Consider the following 21,491-nt stretch of genomic DNA (forward strand, 5'->3'; position numbering starts at 1 on the left):
ATTTTGAGATCTTTCTTGGGATGATATACATAGCTCCAGACAGTATGGAGAAAAAGCTTCAAGGAGATACTTCCTAATACCAGATACCTGACCAACCCCAAATTACCTTTATTTTATTTAGAATTGTACTTATCCTTAGGAACTACTCTAATACATTACCAGTCCCAAACAGGGGCCACTTTGCACTAAACATGCATGGGATTGTTAGAGCAAGAATTATACTGAAGTCTAACAGTTTTATAGCCTTTCCAAATTATCCTAAACTATATCTGATTTTTTTTTTAATTTGTTTTTACCATGCTTATGGTCTCAGTCTCTTCTGGTGAGGCAGTTTGTACGTTTCATACAGGTGGCATAAAAATGCTGTTTCTCAGATTAAGTGACCAATTTTCTACAATTTGTAGTTTTAAATTATGTAGGCTAATAGTGGACTACCTTTTTTCATGCTAGTGACCATCTTATAGTTTTCACTTATAAATTACTAAGTTAAACTGGTTTAGTTAATTTGATGTAATTTATTTTCCTAATGTATTGAATAATGAACCCAAAAGGCTGTGAGAAGGTAAATTAGAATTACTTTTTCCCTATAAATCAAGATTGTCATGTCCACGTTGCCTTTTAGAAAATCGAGGAAAATGTACAGCTATAATAAAACTACCCAATGTCCCCTACCCAGTGTGATACCATTCCCGTGGGTTTTAAAGTATATTAGTACCCAGTAATTAGTTGATATGTTCCAAGTTTAGCACTTCCAGCTGGGATTAAAAAAAAAAATTGTTCATTGTGTTGGCTGAAAGATGCATTACCTACAGATTCATTCTGATCCTTATGTTTATAGGTTTCAGTAGGATGGTATTGGGGCCATTTCACCAAGAAATCGTAAGCTGCCTGAAGGTTAGACTGACAATCACTTCAGTTGTCTCTAGCTAGCTTGGCAGAACTCTGCTCTTTGTAAAACTTAAATTTTGACAGTCTCCTAGCATGCAAAGCCTAAGGATGCTTGGTGCAGCATTTTTCCGTTCTGCTTGAGTCAGCCTGTTTGAAGTGCTGCAGGATATAGTTCCACACAAGTTTGTCTATAGAATAGTGTTTAAAAGGATAATTAAAACATGATTGGTAGGTACTTAGTGATGAATTGGGACCAGAAGCTTTTATACAAAAGAAAAAATGTGGACCTGAAGGCTGTCATAAAAGCCTACACAGTGTATCTTTGGAACACCAGTACTGTTTTAAGAATGCATGGCTTTAATGCAATTAATAGTCTCCTAAAATCATAGCGAGGTCAAATTTCCATATTACTCATCCTGACCTTTTGATTTACAAATATGCATAGGGAAAGTTCCCAATATAAAGCTGTACTTCAGTTCTGAATCTAACCTTTACACAAAGCAACCAAATGCACACTCTGGGATTTTTTTTTTTCCCCAAATGTAATGAAGCACTTGTTTTTCACATCAAGCAGCGTACAAGTTATATTTAATAAATCTCTTCAGTGTTTTGCATAGCTAATTACCGGATGTAGTGGCATGTTAGTTATGCTAAGGTGTTATTCCACAATTCAGGGATCTTGGTATCCTCCGATGAAAAACAAATTCTTGCTAATGCAATCTCTTATCCCTGGTTAGTTTATTTTTCCAACAGGATGATTTATGTTTAATATGTGTAGATGCTGGGGGGACAGGAAGAACACTGCCTAAAGTGTTCAGTGTTTCCTAAGAAAAGCTGCTTTCTTTAAATCCTGCAAACATGAAAGGACAGAAGGTGACCACAGCCAAAATTAACTTATCTTTCATAACCAAAATATATATTATAAAATATAACCAATGCCATTGAGTAGAAAAAAGGAATTAAATTGGACTGTCTTCTATTCATCCTGACAAAATCAGGCATAGCAAGAAATCTTGCTCTTCATACCTATTGTATATTCTAGGAAGCAACATACTATCATTCTTTCCATGATGAAATAACTATCAATACTTACCAATAAAAAAGCAGGGCTAACAAATTTCCAGCACAGTCTCCAGTAGAGGCCTGGCTTGAAGCCCATCATTTGTTGGATATCTTCGCTGAATCTGTCCACACCTAAAAGGGATGTGAACATCAGACTGGTGTAAATCTAAACTGATGAGATGCTGGCATACCCCAAAACATCTGCTTTTTCAGAAAGCAGACAATAACGACTTCCAAATCATAAGACATGTAACAGACACATGATCTCCTTTCAATGACTACATGTGTCTTTGTCATTGCTGTATCCAAGTCTTCAATGCCTGTGAGCACTTGCAAATAGCCTTAACATTGAGAAGTGATGTTTCACAAATATGTAGAATTTAAGTTGTGAATGGGATGCATTTTTTAATATTTGTGGACTATTGTAACCTAATTACTCAATGCTATTGTGACTACACTGAAGGAGAACCCAGATCCTTACACAAACTGCTTACTGATAATGAGGTAGATTCATACGATTTTTATTTTATCGAAGGAAGCTTATTTGTTCCACTTAATGGCATACTTATCTATCAGGGTTTCACTAAATAGCACAAATGTTCATTGTATCTATGAGAAATGTCATTTCACCTTTTATCACCTTTCCAAGGCAGATCCTTCTTCTGTTCAATGTAAGTATGTACAAAATTACATTAGTTAGAAACAGGTAGCCTTTTTTAGAGTATCCTGTTTGTTTATGAAAATTATAATACCAACCACAAATTTTTAAAACTTTTATGTCTATGAATCTAAATATCTAGTAATGTAGCTGTTGTAGATATCTTAGAAGATACATGATCTGTTCATGTGAGTAAAAACAAAGAGTAGTCAGAAATTTTATCTGCTGCAGTAATCAACACAGCAGAGGATAACATGAAAATCATTAAATGAAGACACAGAGGACATCAAAGATAAGTGCTGATAATTGTACCAGGCATACAGAATATAGGTTTAGAAACATGACTTGATTGCTTGATTATTATCAAACCCTTGATAGTAACATACACTATTTTAGTATAAGGCTCTGTATATTAGCATGCAAGAAGTAATGTATAAGACTTCTATTGTCAGGAAAACTATGTAACAGTATTCCATTCAAAAGCCCTCAAACAATAGCTACCTGCAATGGGATTCTCTGCATGGCAGTGCAGAGAAATGGAGGTACCAGAACAAAGTGTTTAACAAATGACCACAAGGGAGAAGAGCTGCCAATACCCAGTTCTCGGTCTGCAATATTCCTTGAATCCATCTAGTCTGAGATTTTGTGTGTGTGTTAAGTGTGTGTGTTTAGTACTTATGTCAGTTAATAGCTGTGGAAATAGTTGAAGTGGAAATCTCTTCGCACAGCCAATGCAGAAAGGAAGATCTTCTGACCTTGTTGACTCCCCTTCAGAAACACTGTCTAGATGACTTCAAAATCAGAATGGGTCATGCTGCGCAGACCAAGGTGAAAACAAAAAAATCTGGACTAGCAAAATTCTGTGACAGTGAATAAGGAAGAAAAGGCATTTCAGTCAGTGTCTTTTAATTCCTTGTGGGTTTTACATGTTTAAGTAAGTGTTATGAATGCTGTGTCTGAACACCTTAGGAAGCACTAAGCCAGTATAATGCACTTTCTGTGAGTGGCACTAGCCTGATCTAGTTAACATTTTGAGTAGTGTACAAGGTTATCAACCTTTGTATGTGAGAAATGAATGTGTTTTTTTTTAATCTACTAATATTAATTCATGGTAACTCACATGCTCTGGACTTTCTGGAAGTACTCTAGACTTCAGTGGGACATTTTCCATCTTCAGTATTTATTAGAACACTTTTTTGCATTAGGTGATTTACTATGATTTACTATGCAAAGCAAACATGCATTTTATGGTGACTGTAAAACATCCATTTGAATGGTAGCTTCTTCCCAGTTTTTGAATGGATTGTATTCTGGTTGGGTTTACCAATATGAGGTATCTTGCACAAGTTTAATCTAAGCCCATGCTATTTTCCGCACTGTATTTTAGAATGGGATGATTATCGCTGATGTGAAAATGATAAAAACATATCCTTCTCAGTTTTCTTTAGAAATAAAACAATCTCTGACTTAACACCTTAGAGACATTGGCTAACAGAAGTTCTCTCTAGTGCAATCTGTCATGTCAGACTACTAGTCTGTAATTTATTATCATTGATGTGTTCAGGAAGTTTACTTTTAATTCTGAACCCTATTAGGTAAACAGCAGAAGTGCATTTTTTGCCATGAATATTTGTTTGTTAGAGGGGATGCATAGTTTACCATAATATTTTTTCTATTCCTGTGGATCAGTTCAGTAGGATTTATTTAATGTATTTAATGCAAATAATTAGGACAGATTGAGTTAGTCCCTTACATGCAGCCAGGAGGTAACGTATTTGCAATGTCTGGACATTGGAATGTAAACTTCTCTTTGGTTTCCACCCCACTGATATTATGTACAGGTGAAGCAAAGTAGCCAAAAGGATCTGCAAGTGCTCTTTAAATTTAATCTAATTCTGTTTGTAGTGCCTTCTGTGAACTTTAAAGTGACTGAATTTCAACTGCTATGAATACTGAGTGAAATTTATCATTATGCAGAAGGTCAAAGACAAGGACTAGATATCTAAAAAAAATTTTATTCATAGATTTCCAGACAGACATACTTATACAGCTCAAATAGTGCTTTGTACTCAATTTCTACTGAAAATGGGGAATATGTAGGCCATGCTCCGACTCCTTTTTCAACAGCATGCTTTTTCAATACTATATGTCTTCAAATAACTGTTGTAAGAATCAGCCTGTGAAGTAGAATGTAGCTATAGCTACAGATGATGGTACCTGTAGGGCCTGTTTTTTTTTTTTCCAGTTCTTGAAAGCATTTACCCCAGTTTCTTTGTGATTCTGTAGGACAAACTGAGACTCTGCATAACTCATTTAGTTACAGGAAGAAACTGGTGTACCACAAACAGAACTCCAGCTTACTTGTTGCAGACCTGGTGTTGAATATGGAAATAATCTCCTTGCTTTTCCAGTGAAAAACAAGTAAGAGATACATACAATTTATGGTCAGATCCTGGTTAAATACACTAAATTCAAAGAATTGCAGTGTAATTTCTGAACTAATAAATACTGCAGCTGCCTGAGAATGTCTCCGCTGTAATTATCTATTAAATAGTACAGAAAATTTGACCCGTTCTCTATGTACACAATACCGTGTTGTCAAGGGAATTAAATATGAAAAAAAGAACAGATTAGGAAGAAAGGGAAAAGTAGAGGCAAGTTATCCTTCTCACGCTGGGACAACCTTCTTTCATCTTGGTGATACAGATATCAGAGTTCAGGTAGAATGAAAGCCTATGTGTTAACAGAACCTCCTGCACCTGCTGTCTCATTTTATGGTGTAGGCTCAGCCAGTGGCTTCAGAACCACTCACTTGCACAGAAGCCCTTCAGCATGTCATGGCCCTGAGGTGAAAATGCTCAGTGGCCATAGCTGAAATAATTTGTGGGCATGTTTCCCAAAAGGAGTGCCAAAGCTCAAACAATCATTTGGATCCCTACAAGCAATCTTTGTATGTGTCATTTTCCCCTCCTGTCTTGTTTAACTATGTGATGCACAGTATTCTTTTATATGCTTGGAGTATTTTTTTAATTTGGAAAGTAAAAATTAGTAATAATGCCTTTAATGCCATACATATGATTTAAATGAATCAAAGAAATCAAATTAACTATACTGAAATAATAAAGTAGTAAGAAAAAAGGTATATTGAATCAGTTCTGAAATTATTTTGCACTCAATTCCCTTTCCCTGTGAATGTTACTTCACCGTTTCTTCTCCTGTATCGAGTTTTACTTGTGTGGGCATGTATAACAGTGTATGAGCTCACATAGTTTGTATGCAGATAAAGAGTTTTAGTAAAACTGCTTCGTTGATCCATCCTATATTTTGGCCGTTGGGAATTACAGTAAATCATAGAACCATCACATTACTCCTTGGGAGGTCTCTAGTTCAGCCTCTTGCTCAAATCAAGATCAGCACAATTCAGAACAGCTTGCTTATGGCTCTGTCCAGTTGGTTCTTGGAGGTGTTCAAGACCCAAGTCAGCCAGTGCTCTCTGGGCAAACTGTTCCAATGTGTAATTATACAGAAAAATTATTTTCTTCCTTCATTGATGTGCACAATGGGAGACAGAAGACCATAATCTAACTGAAACTCTTGACTCTCTTGATAACTTCATGTAGGTATTGGAAGACCACTATCAGGTCCTCCCTAAGCCTTCTTTATGCTAAATAAGCTTAGTTCTCAGACTTTCTTCACAGGGTGTGTGCTCCAGCTCCTGAATACCTTGGTGGCCCAACACTGGACTCTCTCCAGCTTAACACCACCTTCTTGTACTCAGGGTTAAAAACAGGACACAGTATTCCTTCCAGGTGCAGTCTAACAAGTGCCAACTTAATCTCCTGGTTATGCTTCTGTTAACAGTTCAGTAGGGTGTTGGCCTTCATATGCTGGCAGGTCACTCTTCTGACTCATTTAGCCAGTTGCCCACATCCCTGAGCAGCTCATCTTTGAATGTAAGTAGCAGATCCAGGAGAGTGTCACTTCTGGTTTGCCCACCCAGCATCTGTACTAAGAATTTGTTCCTGATACTTTCATATGTAACAACCAAGGTCTGATCTGGTTACTTCAATTTGCCTAAAAAAGGCTTCTTCCACTTCCTGACCCTGATCAGGTGCCCTGGAACAATATTCCCTACAATGTCACCCTTTCCGGCCTCTGCCCTGACCCACAAGCAGTCAGCCATCTTGTCATCCGTTCACTGCATCTGAGTTGCTCTTCTGCACATAGATGACACTTGCCCCCTGCTTCTGTCCTAACAAGCATGTATCTATCAAATGCAGAACTCCAGTTGCATAAGCCCTTGGCCAGGAGACGATGAGGGAAGACATTGTTTTTTCATGCAGCTCAGTGATTGCTGACATTGGGAACAGGAGAAAGAAGGGATAAAAACAATATAGAATTCATCTGCAAATCCTACAGAGCACAGAACAAGGTATCTGTTGATTAGCCCTGTAATGAAGCAACAACAATGATCCTTTTTTGTTCCTGAGTCTTCTTTCTAACTCTGGAGCAATACTGATATTTGTTGGTGGTGACCCTCACCTGGTGGCAGTAAGCCATACCACTACCATTCCCAAAGAAGGGCAGCTGTGCTAGTGTAGAAGCAAGTGGGATGGTAGGAAACATTTCCGCACCGTGGCAGTGCAGTAAGCTCTCCAAGTTGGTTTGCTTCATTTGTATTTACATTCTGTGGAAATGTGTGCATTCGTACTTTGTCTCATGCCAGGCACGCATCCATATAAAAGCATCTGTGTGCAAAGATGAGTTCCAGTAGTCAGTACTTGGTTAATTTCTTTCCCTTCTGCAAAATGAAATGGTCAACCTTAGTTTTTTGTGGTGGGTTTTTTTTTTTTTTTTTTTTCCCAAATAAATGCACCTTTTGGTCTGAAATTTCAGTCTAAGGAATCTTTTTGGAAATTATTTAAGTAAATGAAAACAATGAGATTACTTATTATGAGGATGAAGATCATTGCTAGCTCATGCTGAGCTTATTGTGGTCATTCAGGCAGGTGTTCACATTAACATCTGAGCAGAGACTTTCCTGCAAATGAAACCGAAGAGCAGTCTGGTGTCAGTGGGAGATGCGTCTGGCTTTTCTTAGAATATTTTTCAGAGGAGTGATATCAGGGTTGCACAAGAGGAAAACTGCTAACTAGCTAGCAGTCATAACTAAACTAGCTCTCCCTTCTCTGACACATACAGGTGGCCTTTGCAAGAAGAAACTTCACAGTAAGTGGTCATAGGTATAATGTGAACTAAATTTCCACCTTTTTGGTCTGTGCCAAAATGTCAATGCTTGCCTTCAGGCTGGCTTAATATTCAGCTGGGTCATTAAGGCAACTGGGGTATGTCAGAAAAGAAGAGGTAGACAAGACCATGCCAGATTTAATCAGTTTAAATAGCACCTGGGGCTACAACAAGTTCTTTATAAAGCAACAGGTCATGCTGTGTCAGTAAAAACATGTCAGCTGTCTAAGACAAATGAGTGGATATTTTCTTGGTCATGGGGAGGCAGGAGGAAGAAAGGAAAGGATGACAAAGGAGAGAAGGTGCAAGAAATAAAATTTTACTAACCTTGGCTTAGTCTGTGAACCACATACAAAGCCTAGCTATTGTAAAGTGCAGTAAATCCTATTTTAATAGCAGTAGGTAATAACTTGCCCTTACTAACTGAAGAATATTTTTATGCCTCTGCTTCTGAGCTATGATCACTCTTCTGCATTCAGCTCTTTCACAGGGATTAAAAACAGTTGTCTGTGAAATCTAGTGCCTCCACTATTGAGAGAGAACAGCATATGAGCTGCTAGCTTGATGCTTATGTTGGGTGACAGAATTAGTACATTAAAACTAAAAACTGTTACTTTCGTAGATTGAACAGCTTTGTGCATGAATGCATTTCTTTCACTTCATTCACTCATCAACAGTTTTTAACTGCAAGCGAGAGTTTGTTTCACTAGAAGAATATGCTGGCACAACTCAGATAAGTGACTGAGGGAGGTAAATGGCAGTAAGAATGATAATATCTAAGAACCTTCTGAATCATATGTTAACTGTAAACACTATCTCTGAATAGAAATGAAGGTGACTTTCCGGGGAAGAACAGTCTTATTGGGAATCAGGGCAACTAGTTCAATACAGACTTCAATGGGAAGATGATTTGTAGGCTGCTATGACATTGAAACCTGGTAATAATGAGAAGAGCCAGAAAGTATGACATGAGAATTAACAGGAGATGAGGAAGAAAAACAAGAGCTCAAGAAATTTGATTAATCTAGCAGCATGCGATTTCAGATATAACTGATGGTTTGGACTGTTGCAGTGAGATAACTTGTATACAACCTAAGACGCAGAATCCTATTGCTTTACTTGAAGAAAATGAGATATACTTCTGGGGTCCTTATAATTTTACTAATCCCGTCTATGACAAGTTAAAGAACTGATAGCATTCTCCGTAAAAGAAAGGAAAAATCAATTTCACTGTTTCTTTAGCAAGATATACCTAATTCAGTATAAATTATGACTTTTTTTCTGCTTGATTTCGTGACTTAACAGTACTTTGTAATTTCTGCTCTTTCAGTGAGTAATTTCTTCTTTTCCAGTGAATAAGCTTGAGGCTATGAATTGCCCTACCTTCCTCTATGATAGGGGAAATTTTGAACTCTGTCAGCGCTAGAGCATAAAAGTATTCCTCTAGGTTGGGGGCTTAGGGGAAAAGGGAAATGTTTGAAATATTGACTTCAGATATTTAAAAACACCTCATCTATTAAATGCTGAATTAAGGACGTGGAGAACACCCATGGGCCAGACACTCTCTCATAACTTTATAATCAGATGTTTAGCAGGCTATATATAATCAAATATTCAAATACTTCTGTATTCAATATTCAGTTTAATCCTTTTGTTTCACTTTGAGAGTAGTAGTAGTCAACTTGGCACTTCTAGCAGAGGATTAGGTTTTTTTCCGTGATGAAATTACACAACGCAGTGTGTAAATTACACAACAACTTCACAAGACTGAAGCTGTTGTAGGCGAAGGACTGAGCTCAGGCAGACTCAGTGTCCTGCTATGTTGCCAAAGTCAGTGTTGTGGTAGAAAGCACAACTTCAGTTTGTTGGGTTTTTCCCTGTTAAGGTTATCCAAGTGCATTCATGTGGGTTCAGAGCAGTGAACATGGCTGTTTGCCATCATTGTGGTCATTTACATGGTGGGAAGGAAAAAATGTTTTTTCTTCTTTCTTATGAAACTTGTGTATCAAGTGTCTTGCTTTTTATTTATGTTACTTTAGGGAGGAGAATAATATTGAAGACTAAATAAGGCCAGGGAAGTTATTTAATAAGCAGGGCACATCTTCTGAGACCTGACTTAAGTTCTGAGGCATATTTTTTTCAGGGTACTGTAGAACATCCCTGCGCTATGGTTGGCACACAGTGATTCCAACCTAGTGCCAGAGATCAACTGAATACTCCGAAAGCCTGACGTATTTGGGATAAAGCAAATTACTGCACCCTTTTTGTGGCATAAATTAGTATGAAATACTAAAATAGTATTTTTTTCTGGTATCTAGGGTGTTGGGTGTTCCATACCATGCTGTGAAAGAAGATAAATTTTAACCCAGTAGTGTTTTACGATTAAGTAGAATATTGTCTCAAGCAAAGGGGACTAATGTAGGAATTACTATAATTCTTTAAAGACAAGCTACTGTTATTTGTACTGCATGGGAGGATCTTGAGATTGGCCCTGGAGAAATCACGGAAAAGAGGAACAGGTGAATCTATATTTCGGCTAATCTACTTGCTGTGAAACTACCAGGTATAAATGTGCTATTAGCAGTCATCAGCTGTGTTAACAGCTGCAAAATACTGGCAAAAGTATCAATGTTTCCATCCCACTGCAGTCTCCTTCACAAGGCAGTTTTCTTTGGCTTTGTGCAGGGTTTCAGTTTGGCTCACTGAGCGTCTGCATTCCTGCCGCTATTCATAAATCAGATGAAAATCACTGTATGAAATCTGGCTTGTCATGGCGTTGTGTGTACAAGGCTATGCTGTTTTCCCTTAAAACAGTGTGTAAGCCTGTCACGAGCACTTGGAATTTTAGAAAAGATTTTGCAGGTGCAAAATGAAGTGCTTACCATAAAACCAGGAGACTCCAATTGCCTCCATTAGAACAGCAAACAATATCGAAGTTCCAGCTGCAAATGTGTCCAGAAGCGTGAGCACATAAATTCCACCCTAGCATTGGGGAGTTAAAAGATGCAACAAAATGAAGTTACAAATACAATTGTCTCAGTAGCTTAGTATCTAGTTAACAGAAATCTGCTTTACTTTAAACAGTATCTTAACACGAGTATCTTAATGTAGAGCTGATACTGCAGACGCGGGTTCATATTTGCATATAAAATAGTGGAATCAGACTTGCAGCTCTTTTAAAGAGGCTTCCTTTCACCTGTGTCCTCACTGAACTGGGAAACAGAAGCCCCAGCTTAGCATGAATACTGAGGGCGTCTTGGCACTTGGCGTGTTCAGTGGAAGGTGAAGGCACTGGCTGTTCAGGGGAATGCTCAGCAGCTTGCAGGACAGGGCCTGTCTACAGCAGCTAATGAGGATCTTTCTAAATTACTGCCAGGAGTGGAGCACTACAAGAGTTTCCACAAGCCGTTATCACTCCGTTTGTTCCTAAGGCAAGCTGTTCTGTAGTCCAGTGAATCTGCAGTCTGAGACTGATGTCTCCTTTTCCCAGAGTGCCTGCATCTCTCTTTTCCAATGCTCCTGCAAAGGGCGCAGTTGCATGTTAAGTCTGTGTTACCAGCCCAGCATGGAAGCAGCTTTTCCCTGTTCAGTTTCTTTGCTGTGGCATTAGCAAGCCTTTGCCCAGTGGAGAGAGCGAACCAGCTCATCTTCCTTCACAACACATTCCTGTTCTTCAGTGGTTCATGACTGAGAACAGTAAACACATTTACTAAAGTCTTGTTTCACTATTTTTTGTTGGTTTTTTGAGCTGCAATTTGACTACTGTTTGCCTTATCCAATATGGTATAAATTTGTGTAAATTACATCTCATTTTATCAAGTTTGGGCTAATGAGGAATGGCAGACCATGGTATGTTTACTTGTTTCAAAATGACCCTGAATAAAGTGTTTCAGGACATTCTTCATCATATGTAAACAACGAATAATTTTGCAGTTGCAGTAGGTATTTGTTAAAATCTTTTTTTTTATAACCAAACCTAATCTGCCTGTTCAGAAGAGGAGGAGCAAAGAAATTATTTTCCATGTTTTTACCAATGATTTAAATAGCACTTGTACCATTTAGAACTCTAGGTGATTTTAATCTCTGCAATCAGTTTTCTTTTTTCTTATGAAAAGATGGTTTTCTGAAACAGCTGTGCATATTTACAAAAAAAGAGAGAACAGTACTTAGGCCTTGTCTAGGTTTTTAATTCTGTGGGGACTTGTCCGGAAACTGAATGAACTTTGGTGGTTGTGTTAGAAAGAAAATGTTACTTATTGAATGACATTTGAGTTTGACCTCTTGTTTTTGCTCTACACCTGCTCTAAATGAATGCCTTTGCTATCAAACTTAGTAAAGCAAATGACAAATATGGTTTTGTAAGAAACATGTTTTGAAAACACAGCCTTAAAATTTCAGAGGACAAAATCAGATTAATTTAATGTGATAGTATCACAAGGTTTTTTCTTTGTATTTTGTACACATTAGAAATGTTCTTCAGTTTTGTGAACCAACACATTTGGACAAGTTTGGGCAGTTTTGTGCATTCCAACTGCTGGGATGAACTGAAGTCCGAACAGGTGCAATTATTTGAAAGCTAGAGCTAGGCATTATCTTGATCTGCGGTAGCTCACTTGAAGGCAGTGGAATTGCACCCATTGGCACCTGTTCAGATTCTTAACTACCGAGTTTGTTCTGATATTGTATTTCAGGAAACTTTACTGCAGTTGAAACTTTGAATAAGGAAGGAGCATGTTCAATTCTTTAGGTAACAACTGAGAGCACGCAGTATTAAAACAATAGGTATTTAAAATGATGCATGTATATTTAGTGTGTCAAATGTTTTCTGATTTGAGGAAACTAGAGTAAAAATACTGGGTGTTTTTTTTTTTAGTGTAAAAAGAGCTCTGTGATTCATAAACTTATGCCATTTCAGTAGTCTTAATAATAGATCTGGACACCATTTCTAGGGAAGGAGAGGGGTTCAGCCTATATACTTTCGTGGTAGCTACCTCAAGTTTCAGTTGTTTTATGACGCTTTTGGCATCTTTGCTTACAGGTCTTTTTACTTTTTCGTCAAAAAAAACGTGGAAAGTTCTCTCCAGGCTAGAACACTGTGATTCTCATCCTTTAATTAGTTGTCAAAAGCCAAATTATTCAGGATGATGGTAGTGATAAATACAGGTTACTAGATGTTCAGGATAAGTTCTCTGTGTGCTTTTTATGGTGTTAAGAGTAAGAGATAAGATCTAGGTACATGAAAGAACATTAAGAAACACATGGGGGAGAGGAGATGATTATTATAAACTCCTCTTAAGAAGTGAATGCTGCTTACTTGCTGCCCAGATGACTAAGGGTCTGGTCACCCGAAATTCTTAGTTCCTCACACAGGAATAAACACTCAACACAGTTCCATTTTAATATGATTTAAAAAAAAACAAACACACAAAACCAAACAAAAACAACAGTAGCACAGGCAGTTCCTTGGAACAAAGACTCGTAGGTTCAGTTGATAGCTAACGATCTTGTGCAAAAAAGCAGACAAGCTTCATGTAGGTAAGACTAAAAGTAATGTTCTGCCCATAACGTTGTTTAAGAATTAATTTGTAACAAAAATAGTCACCTGAGCCTATTCATATTTCTGTCTGAGGAGGTTAACTGCATTTTTAAGGTAGCTTGTTAATGGAAACTTTTGTTGTACTTACATTGGTGATGCAAAAAAGAGCAACTAGGAAGGTGCCAAAAGAAACACCAAAGGTGAAGAGTTTTCTGTGCTGCTTCAGAATTTGGAAATCATCTGCCAAGCCAGTGATGACAGCCTCCATTCCGCCCATCTGAAGAAGGGAAGGCAAGAGCTCTGGTTAAATGCTACTGACTGTTGTAAATACAGATCAAAGAATGTAAAGCAGTTTGTATAATTAATTCCCAACCACTGTATGACTTCTGACATTTCAGCTGTAAATCACTGGTGTTCTGAGGTATAATTTATTTTCTGGTGGTAGAGAACTGCGTCAGGGAACTGGACATCAAGTGCCATGGTTGTTAGCTTGATAGCCATATCCTCTGCAGACCCTTTGCTGACTCATGAGGATGGTATGTAGACAGTACTTCAGGAAAAATAATACACGTTTTAATATATTTTGGAAAAAAACCTGGTAGCATAAGTAACCAAACTCCTGAAGATATTTCTAATATTGAGATAGACAAATCAAGCACCTAGGGGACATGCACTGAACAAAGGCTCAGTTTAGCTGTTGATTAACCAAATCCGGTTTGACAAAAGTCTTTACATACCTGGAAGAATCACTACATAGGAAGCTTGACGTAAATTTTTTGTTGACAGCATAAAAGAATTTTACTTTGTTTTCTAGAACTTAATGCTGAACATTAGCCATTGTTGTACAATATAGGAAAGGTATTTTCCAAGTTTTCATTGAAATTGCTGGGTTATGTAGGTGGTTATGAATTTTAATTTCTTTCCACCAATGAAGCGTTCTGTCCCTTCTCCACCAAGAAGTTGTGAAAATGAATTCATGTCTTCTGTCATAATAAATAAATTTATTTAATATTTTAGGGAGGCTGGATTTAATGCTTTTTCTGATGCTGAAAGATCGTGGCAAGACCTGGAGTGTTTGGTGCAATACAGTAGTTGGTTAGCAGGTGCTGACATAGCCTGTCCCTTTCCTATAAGTATTTGGTGAAACTAACATCTCCGGTTGAAATCAGTAGCAGAGAACTATCTAGAATGTGAATGATTCCTGTCTAGAGCCAAATTGCTGGGGGCAGTGGACCTATTTTTTTTTTTTTAAAGTTAATGAATGCTTATAAGTAAAATGTCCCAAAACCTAGTGTAGGCCTGGATTTACTAATGTCTAGGGGGGCATCAGTGAGTGCCCTGCAGTTAAGATGGGTTAATACTTGATGTTGTCAGAAGTTGTTACCATGTTGGCACTTCAATGGTCTTGGAGAAGTTGAAAATGGGAAGAGATAGCTTGGATTATTTTGGCGAAGGACCACTTCTTAATATATTCTTAATGATTTATTCCCCTTGTTATTTCCCTGTGCCAAGATAGATACCTAGTCCAAAAAATATTTGCAAACCTTTGTTCCATTTTCTGTCCTTTTCATTGTTGCTTGCTTAAACTTGCATGATCAGATTTCTCTTTGCTTAAACATTTGGACAGTTCATTTTTGTAGAGATGTCTCTATTTCTGTGCCAGTGCAGGGTTATATGCATGAGTAAAAGTATTAATATATAATTATTCCTCTTTAGCTCTGGGATTTTTTTATTTTTAGCTTAAAAAATTTTAATTTTCCCTTTGAGGACTTGGTGAGCCAAATGTGTGGGGAGAGTTGAGGAGACTACCATAAAAAAATTACTGCATGACCAGAGGGGTTTTTAGGTAAATGTAAATATAGCATGATGTCTTGATGCCTCCTTGGCAAGAACAAAGCAGTACAAATCTTGTTAGGGGACTTGGGATATTTTATGGTCTGAAGTTTCTGTGATCCTGAATATTATGGTACAGTAAATGTCATGACATAATGGAAAGAGCAAATACACTCGTCATACTAGATATTTTAAAGTAAGATGGTAAAAAGAAACTGCTATGGAAATATTCTGGTGTCACTGTTAAATTGTAACTAAATTTACAGGAAATTCGGTATCATTGCTTGTAGAATAACATCAGACTACCTTCAGACACGGTCTGTCTTGAGCAGATTAATGAATTTCAGCACATGTAAAAGTCTCTTCTAGAAACCACTCTATTCAATGTCTTACTGTGGCTTGTGTTTTGCAAGTAGGGTTCCAAAACCTTTTTGCAGGTTTGTAGTGGTAATAGTTCATAGCAGTGATGTTGGGTCATACCTTTAAATAGTAGTAATAGTTGATGAACAGCCCCTCTGTACGATCGTAAAAAATCAGCAGTAAGTAATTATTTGCTGGCTTGTAAAAGCTTTGATCTGTTCCTAAACCTCTTAAATTTTGTGAGTCTCTAAATAAACTGCAAGATGTAATACTATTGGTATGTTAGCTGTGACTGTGAAAACAGATTCAGGGAATGTACAGAATGTTTATCTGAAATGTAGTAAAGCCCCTATTTAAGGTTGATACATCTCCAGTTACAGAATATAACAGTAAAGTAAAAGTATCATGGCTACAAGGAAAAATACTCACCGAACTGTCGATGCCAAGAGTAAGGAGCATGATGAAGAATACTACAGCCCAAAATGTAGATCCTGAAAGAGTTGAAATTGCCTCTGGATACAGGATGAAAACTAAACCGGCTCCTGAAATAGAAAAGAAAAAAAACCACAAGCCAAATATTACTAAATGAGGTTTTATTAGCTTCACAAAAGTGTTCATTTTAATAAGATAAATTATGACTAAGTTGGCTTTTTACATTGGTCCACATCACACTCTGAGTAGCTGTTAAAACTAAATTTCCATTATACCAAAAATAAATTCAAAACACTTTAATAATGTACTCATGACAGTTTTGTATTTAAAAAAATCTATCCCATTCTTTTCCACTTATGATAATCTTTTATGGACTTCACAACCTTACTAGCCATTTTTCAACTATGTAGTAGAGAAGGAACCCTGTGGATGTGGACTCCACTCTTTGGCAGGTGGACTCCACTCTTTGGCAGGAGAACTCTGGGATGCGATAAGAGATCCAGGAACTGAAATCACAGGTGACCTGTTATCAGTGAAAGGACTCTACAGCTAAGCTTATCAGAACCATCCAAACCAGTAACCTATGGCACTGAACAGCAATACTTTCTGAAGATACTGTGCAGTGGTAAATGCCTATTTGTTGCACAGGCTGAACTTCTAATGAGCAGGATGTTGGGGAACCACAATTCAGTAGAGGGTGAGATGAATCGATACCATTTAGAGCTCACATTTCAGCGAGGTGTTTACACATACAGTGTTAGTTTTACTAATATAACTCGGGTCACTTCTGTGAGATTTTCACATACTTGTTTGAAACAAATATAAACACTGTTACAAAGAAATGGTGGACAAAAAGGTATAAAACTAGTATAAAATTCACTTCATACCTTCAGTGGCTACATCCTCAATTTTAACTTTGTGCTCATGAGCCATGTAGCCCAATATGGAGAAAATTGCAAATCCTGAGATGAAGCTTGTGACACAATTAATGGTACTCGTCAGCAAAGCATCCCTAATGATGGAGAGAACAACAGCCCAGTGAAAAAAAACCACTTTAAGAACTAGGTGGGCATTGTCTTACAGCAATAGGAAGATTCTTGTGAAAATGCTAATTGTGCAATTATCCTGATGATCAAAAGCTCATATCAGCATACTATGCTAGAAAATGACATATTTCTGTTTACTGTTTTGATTTAAAACTGAGTTCTGTTAAAAAAAAAATCAACAAAGCTGTATTAAATATTAAGATATTAAAGAGTAAGTCATCATCCTAGCTGGTGAAACAGCCTTACTAGTCATCAATTCACATAAGCAGTTATTCAGGAGTATTTTCAGACAACTCCAGTAGTGTATTTTTAGCAAACTGCTGCCATGCAGATGGCAGTGGATAACCATCCTTAATCTGTAATGAGGTCCCTTCATCTATGAAGTTGGCTAGGCTTTTCTGAAAAAAATACCACTCTTGTTTATCAGATCGTTACAACAGGGAATTTGGTTTAAAGGTTAAATATTACGTGATGTGCATCATATAGTAATCATTGTACAAAGTTGTTTGAATCAATCTGCCATGGTATTATGATAGGTATTTGAGTTTTCCTGAGTATTAATAACCCCTATTTCCAAACCTGGCTTGAAAATAGGTAGACCATACGTCTTTAGATGCTTTCTTAATTTGTACAGTGTCTGGTATGTAGTCTTCTGCTGCATATGACCTTTAGAACAGAGCACATGGCTCTGTGAACATCAGTGATGTTTAGTACGCAGGAAGCAAATATGATTTCCTATCATCAGTTACACTACCTAAAAACACAGGTGCCATATGCCAAACTTCATCCTCTTACTTATATTACTGAATTTTGATAACACTGAAGAATTTATATCCTGCAATTCTTAAAGTGTTTTCCTGGGGGACGGCTGCAGGATTGAGGGATACCGGATTGGACCCATAAACTCCAATTATTTTCAGTTATTAAAGAAGAAAATTTCTAGGTATTTGTCACTTATAAGATGGCAACAGTATTTCTTGTTTCCCAAAATTAAAAAATATTCTTATGCAAGTGAATAATGCTTCTTTCCACTTAAGCATCACTTATTCCAGTTATTGACTATCTCCTTAAAAACTGAGCTGAGGTAGCTCTCAGTATTTTGCATGTAAAACTAGATTATAAATTAAGTACAGTTTCTCATATTTTCTAGCCCTGATTTTCAGTATTGTTACCCTAACTTACATTGACACTATTCCTCTCAAGGAAAGCGTGTTGAAGCATAGATGGGACGCCATAGTGCCGAGTCATGGCCTTCATTTGGAAACAGTACTAGTTTCACCTTATTCTGTTTCAAGAAAGCCTTTTGAAAAAAATATGTCAGCACGCTATGGAGTTATTTGACGAGAAGACAGATATTTGTGTTGTAAGTGCTACTGAACTGAAGCTTCCATTTATGGTTAGAACTAAAACACAGTATTTAATGATACTATGGATTACTCTTACAGGGAGGGCAAGGCTTACGAAGCAACACTTAACAAATATAGTAAGCTAAGAATAAAATAATATGATTTCACATATAGTCTGTAGTGTTTTCTTAGTTTCAAGTGGATTTTTTCCATTTCAGAGCAAAATTAGAATACAGAAGAAAAACAATTGTATAGGGAGCTGCTATGAGATTAATACAAAATTATTTGCAGATGATGATAAATGTTATTTTGGAAGATATGGCTGGCCAGTTATGGCTGGCCTTCTAACTGAAGGGTTCTCAATCCTGGTACTATTACCTACTGCAAATAATCAGCTGGCAACCTGAAGTTGCTCTGGGTTAAGTTCAAAGCATTCTGAAGTTAGTGGAAGTATTCCACGATTTTGCCTTTCAAGCTGTGTGAGGCAGTTCAAGTCTATATATTTTCTTGTACCTTTTCAGTTTAACGTTTTTTTGCCATCCTTCAGTTCACAATGTATTTATAATACATGTACTTCCTGAATTTACATTTAATGGGAAATTTTGAAGTGATGCTTGTTTTCATTCCAAAATGGAATGTTAACAAAATTTCTAAATGTTGGAAGTTCTGAGAAGGTGCAGAGCAGTTCTGGTTGAATTTCCATGGTGGTAGTTCAGCAAAACACTTACAAACTGACTTGATTTAAGGTGCATTCCTAAATTGGAGCTCCACATAAAATATCAGAAATATACTCCCAAAGCACAGAAACACTTCTGGATTCCTTCTGCTTTTAGTTCCTGGACCAAAAAGATTTCATCCTGTGTTCCCTGTTGCTCTTAATGGTACTTTTGAAAGGCAAACACAAGCACAGTTTACACAGCTGTCTATAAAGTCCAAACCTAATCCCATTCTGTTTTGCTGTACAGCAGATATCTTGGCAGGTTCCATTTCCTAAAATTTCAGTAAGGAAGACAGTGTTTTGAGATTTGGGTTGGTTGCTATGTCCACACAAGACTGACCATCATTAATAATGACTGCAGATAAAAAGAAAGCTTAGAACCTATTCCAGCTGCAGTTAGAGTAAAATAGTATCATTCTGAAGCAGTAATAAAAGAAGAGGCTGTCTTACCTGTAACAGTTGTTGTCAAATTTATTGTAACTGGCAAATGCAATTAAAACACCAAACCCGGCTCCTAAGGAGTAAAATATCTGAGTAGCTGCATCAATCCATACCTGCATAATGACACCAACATTGTCCGTGTCAGTTCAGTCCAAAAGATGCATCAGGGAAATGCAAGAGTATACAAGATAACTGGTTTCTGAAAACTGATCAGCGCTTGTGCTTATCGGAATGTAAGTGCTTCTCAGCCCCCATGAGATGTCACATGGAGCACAGTCATGGTCTGGAATGGCTTAACCTGAAATGGTAAGGGCTGAAGCAGTGGGCAGGTTTTCAGTGCATGCACACTGATACCACAGTGGGGTGTACCACTTGGATCGGTACTTCTGAGCTTTTACTGAGTACTGGAATGATTGCATGATTTTTCTCCTGGGTGACAGAAATACACTTCCAATAGTTCTTGTTCCAAGTTAGCTGGGAATGTACAACCAGAAAACTAAAAATAGCTAATGGGTCAAGAGTTGCAGGACACTTCCTTTCCCATAAGGGAGCTTTCTTCATTTGACTGTTAGTACACTTCATATTACGCTTTCTTGTTTCAGAAGCTGAACCATGACTGACATGCTGTGAACAGAACCATGCAGCCTATCTGTCACCTTTCCCACTTAGTTGGAGATGGAGTTATTCCTGTGAGAGTCATTAAATTTCAGTTAGATGCAGCTTGGTCATTTTAAGAATTGTCCACTAGGGGAACCGTGGTTTTAATGCTGTAACATTTTCTAAAGTGATCCTCCAGCCCAACATCCACTCAAGATGTACGGATAGCAGTCAGGAACAATGCCACAGTGCTGGTCTCCCGAGTCAAAAGCCTGAAAATAGTCTACCCTGGGTTTCACCTACTCAGTTGTTACATAGATATATTTAAACAAGCATCTTCAAGCAGGGTGATGAAATCACTGGAGTGAACAATACTCAATGTTTCTAAAAATGAGGTCGTCATTATTTGATTAAATCTGGTAAGTGCTCAAGACTATGAAAAGCACTGGATTTCATCTTCATCCACCTCTATGAAATCAGATCCAACATACCTGTTCAGCAGTGGCCTTCTAACAGATCTAAGCAGCTTATGAGCTCCATCTGTATTGGGATTTTAATGCGAAGCTTTCACATTTGGCCTAGTGGAGAGTGGCTTATTCCATCTTAATGCAGTATATAAAAGCACTTATGCTAGTGATCTATTTTTTTTCTCAACATAGATGACAGATGCTTTCAACTATTCTTCTGAAGACTGTAAACTATTTGTTGAACTCTAGATTTGTACAGGAACTTAATTTTATGAACTGTTGAGAGTTAATTACTTGAAAGATAATATGAAGAACAATCTGTGGTGTTTATTGCAGACTGGTGGGTATGATTTCTCTCAAATTGCAGTTTGTACAGGGCTTTTGGGTATCACAGATTTCTTTTACTAAATAGCAAAATAATCCTGTAAAATTAATTCCTGGCTTATTCCTTTTATATACCCAGTAACATCTTAATGTTCTATCTCCACACAAAGGTTGGGATCAAATAGGGCCATACTCTGGAGAGCGTTAATAGGGATAAGAGTGCAGAAGGAGGGATGCAAAGGCTCCTTTAATTTTTCTTGTTTTTTAAAACTTCCTACAACTTGTGTTGTTCGGGAAGTGCCTGAAATTTTTTAAAATGAATTTTGCTTAAACTGTAACTAGATTTGCATGTTGCTATCATAAGACACTTATTTTTAGTGATTATCTAGCTCTTTTATGGCTTGCCAGTGGAGTTGTATTCATTATACTTCCCCTTTCTTACTATTCAAGCACCATTAAGCATTTGCTTAAGTCCTGTTGATTCAAATGAGGTTAGCACCTGCTGCCTACCAAAGGAGTTACGCTTATGCTTAAGT

At 37.3% G+C, this 21,491-nt stretch overlaps 1 protein-coding gene across 2 annotated transcripts in view; it reads right to left on the bottom strand.

The window, feature by feature from the left end:
• The window catches only part of SLC6A2 (solute carrier family 6 member 2), a 76,700-nt gene that overhangs the window by 12,259 nt on the left and 42,950 nt on the right, over window positions 1-21,491 (bottom strand). For both annotated transcript variants that reach the window (XM_075433778.1, XM_075433779.1), the window contains exons 6-11: window positions 19,577-19,680; window positions 16,904-17,028; window positions 16,014-16,126; window positions 13,540-13,668; window positions 10,738-10,837; window positions 1,982-2,082 (exon numbers count right to left, since the gene is read on the bottom strand). In XM_075433778.1, coding sequence (XP_075289893.1) covers window positions 1,982-2,082; window positions 10,738-10,837; window positions 13,540-13,668; window positions 16,014-16,126; window positions 16,904-17,028; window positions 19,577-19,680 — 672 coding nt within the window. The remainder of the gene's footprint in view (window positions 1-1,981; window positions 2,083-10,737; window positions 10,838-13,539; window positions 13,669-16,013; window positions 16,127-16,903; window positions 17,029-19,576; window positions 19,681-21,491) is intronic.

This window comes from Opisthocomus hoazin, chromosome 12, assembly GCF_030867145.1.
Source record: "Opisthocomus hoazin isolate bOpiHoa1 chromosome 12, bOpiHoa1.hap1, whole genome shotgun sequence".
NCBI classification, from domain to species: Eukaryota; Metazoa; Chordata; class Aves; order Opisthocomiformes; family Opisthocomidae; genus Opisthocomus; species Opisthocomus hoazin.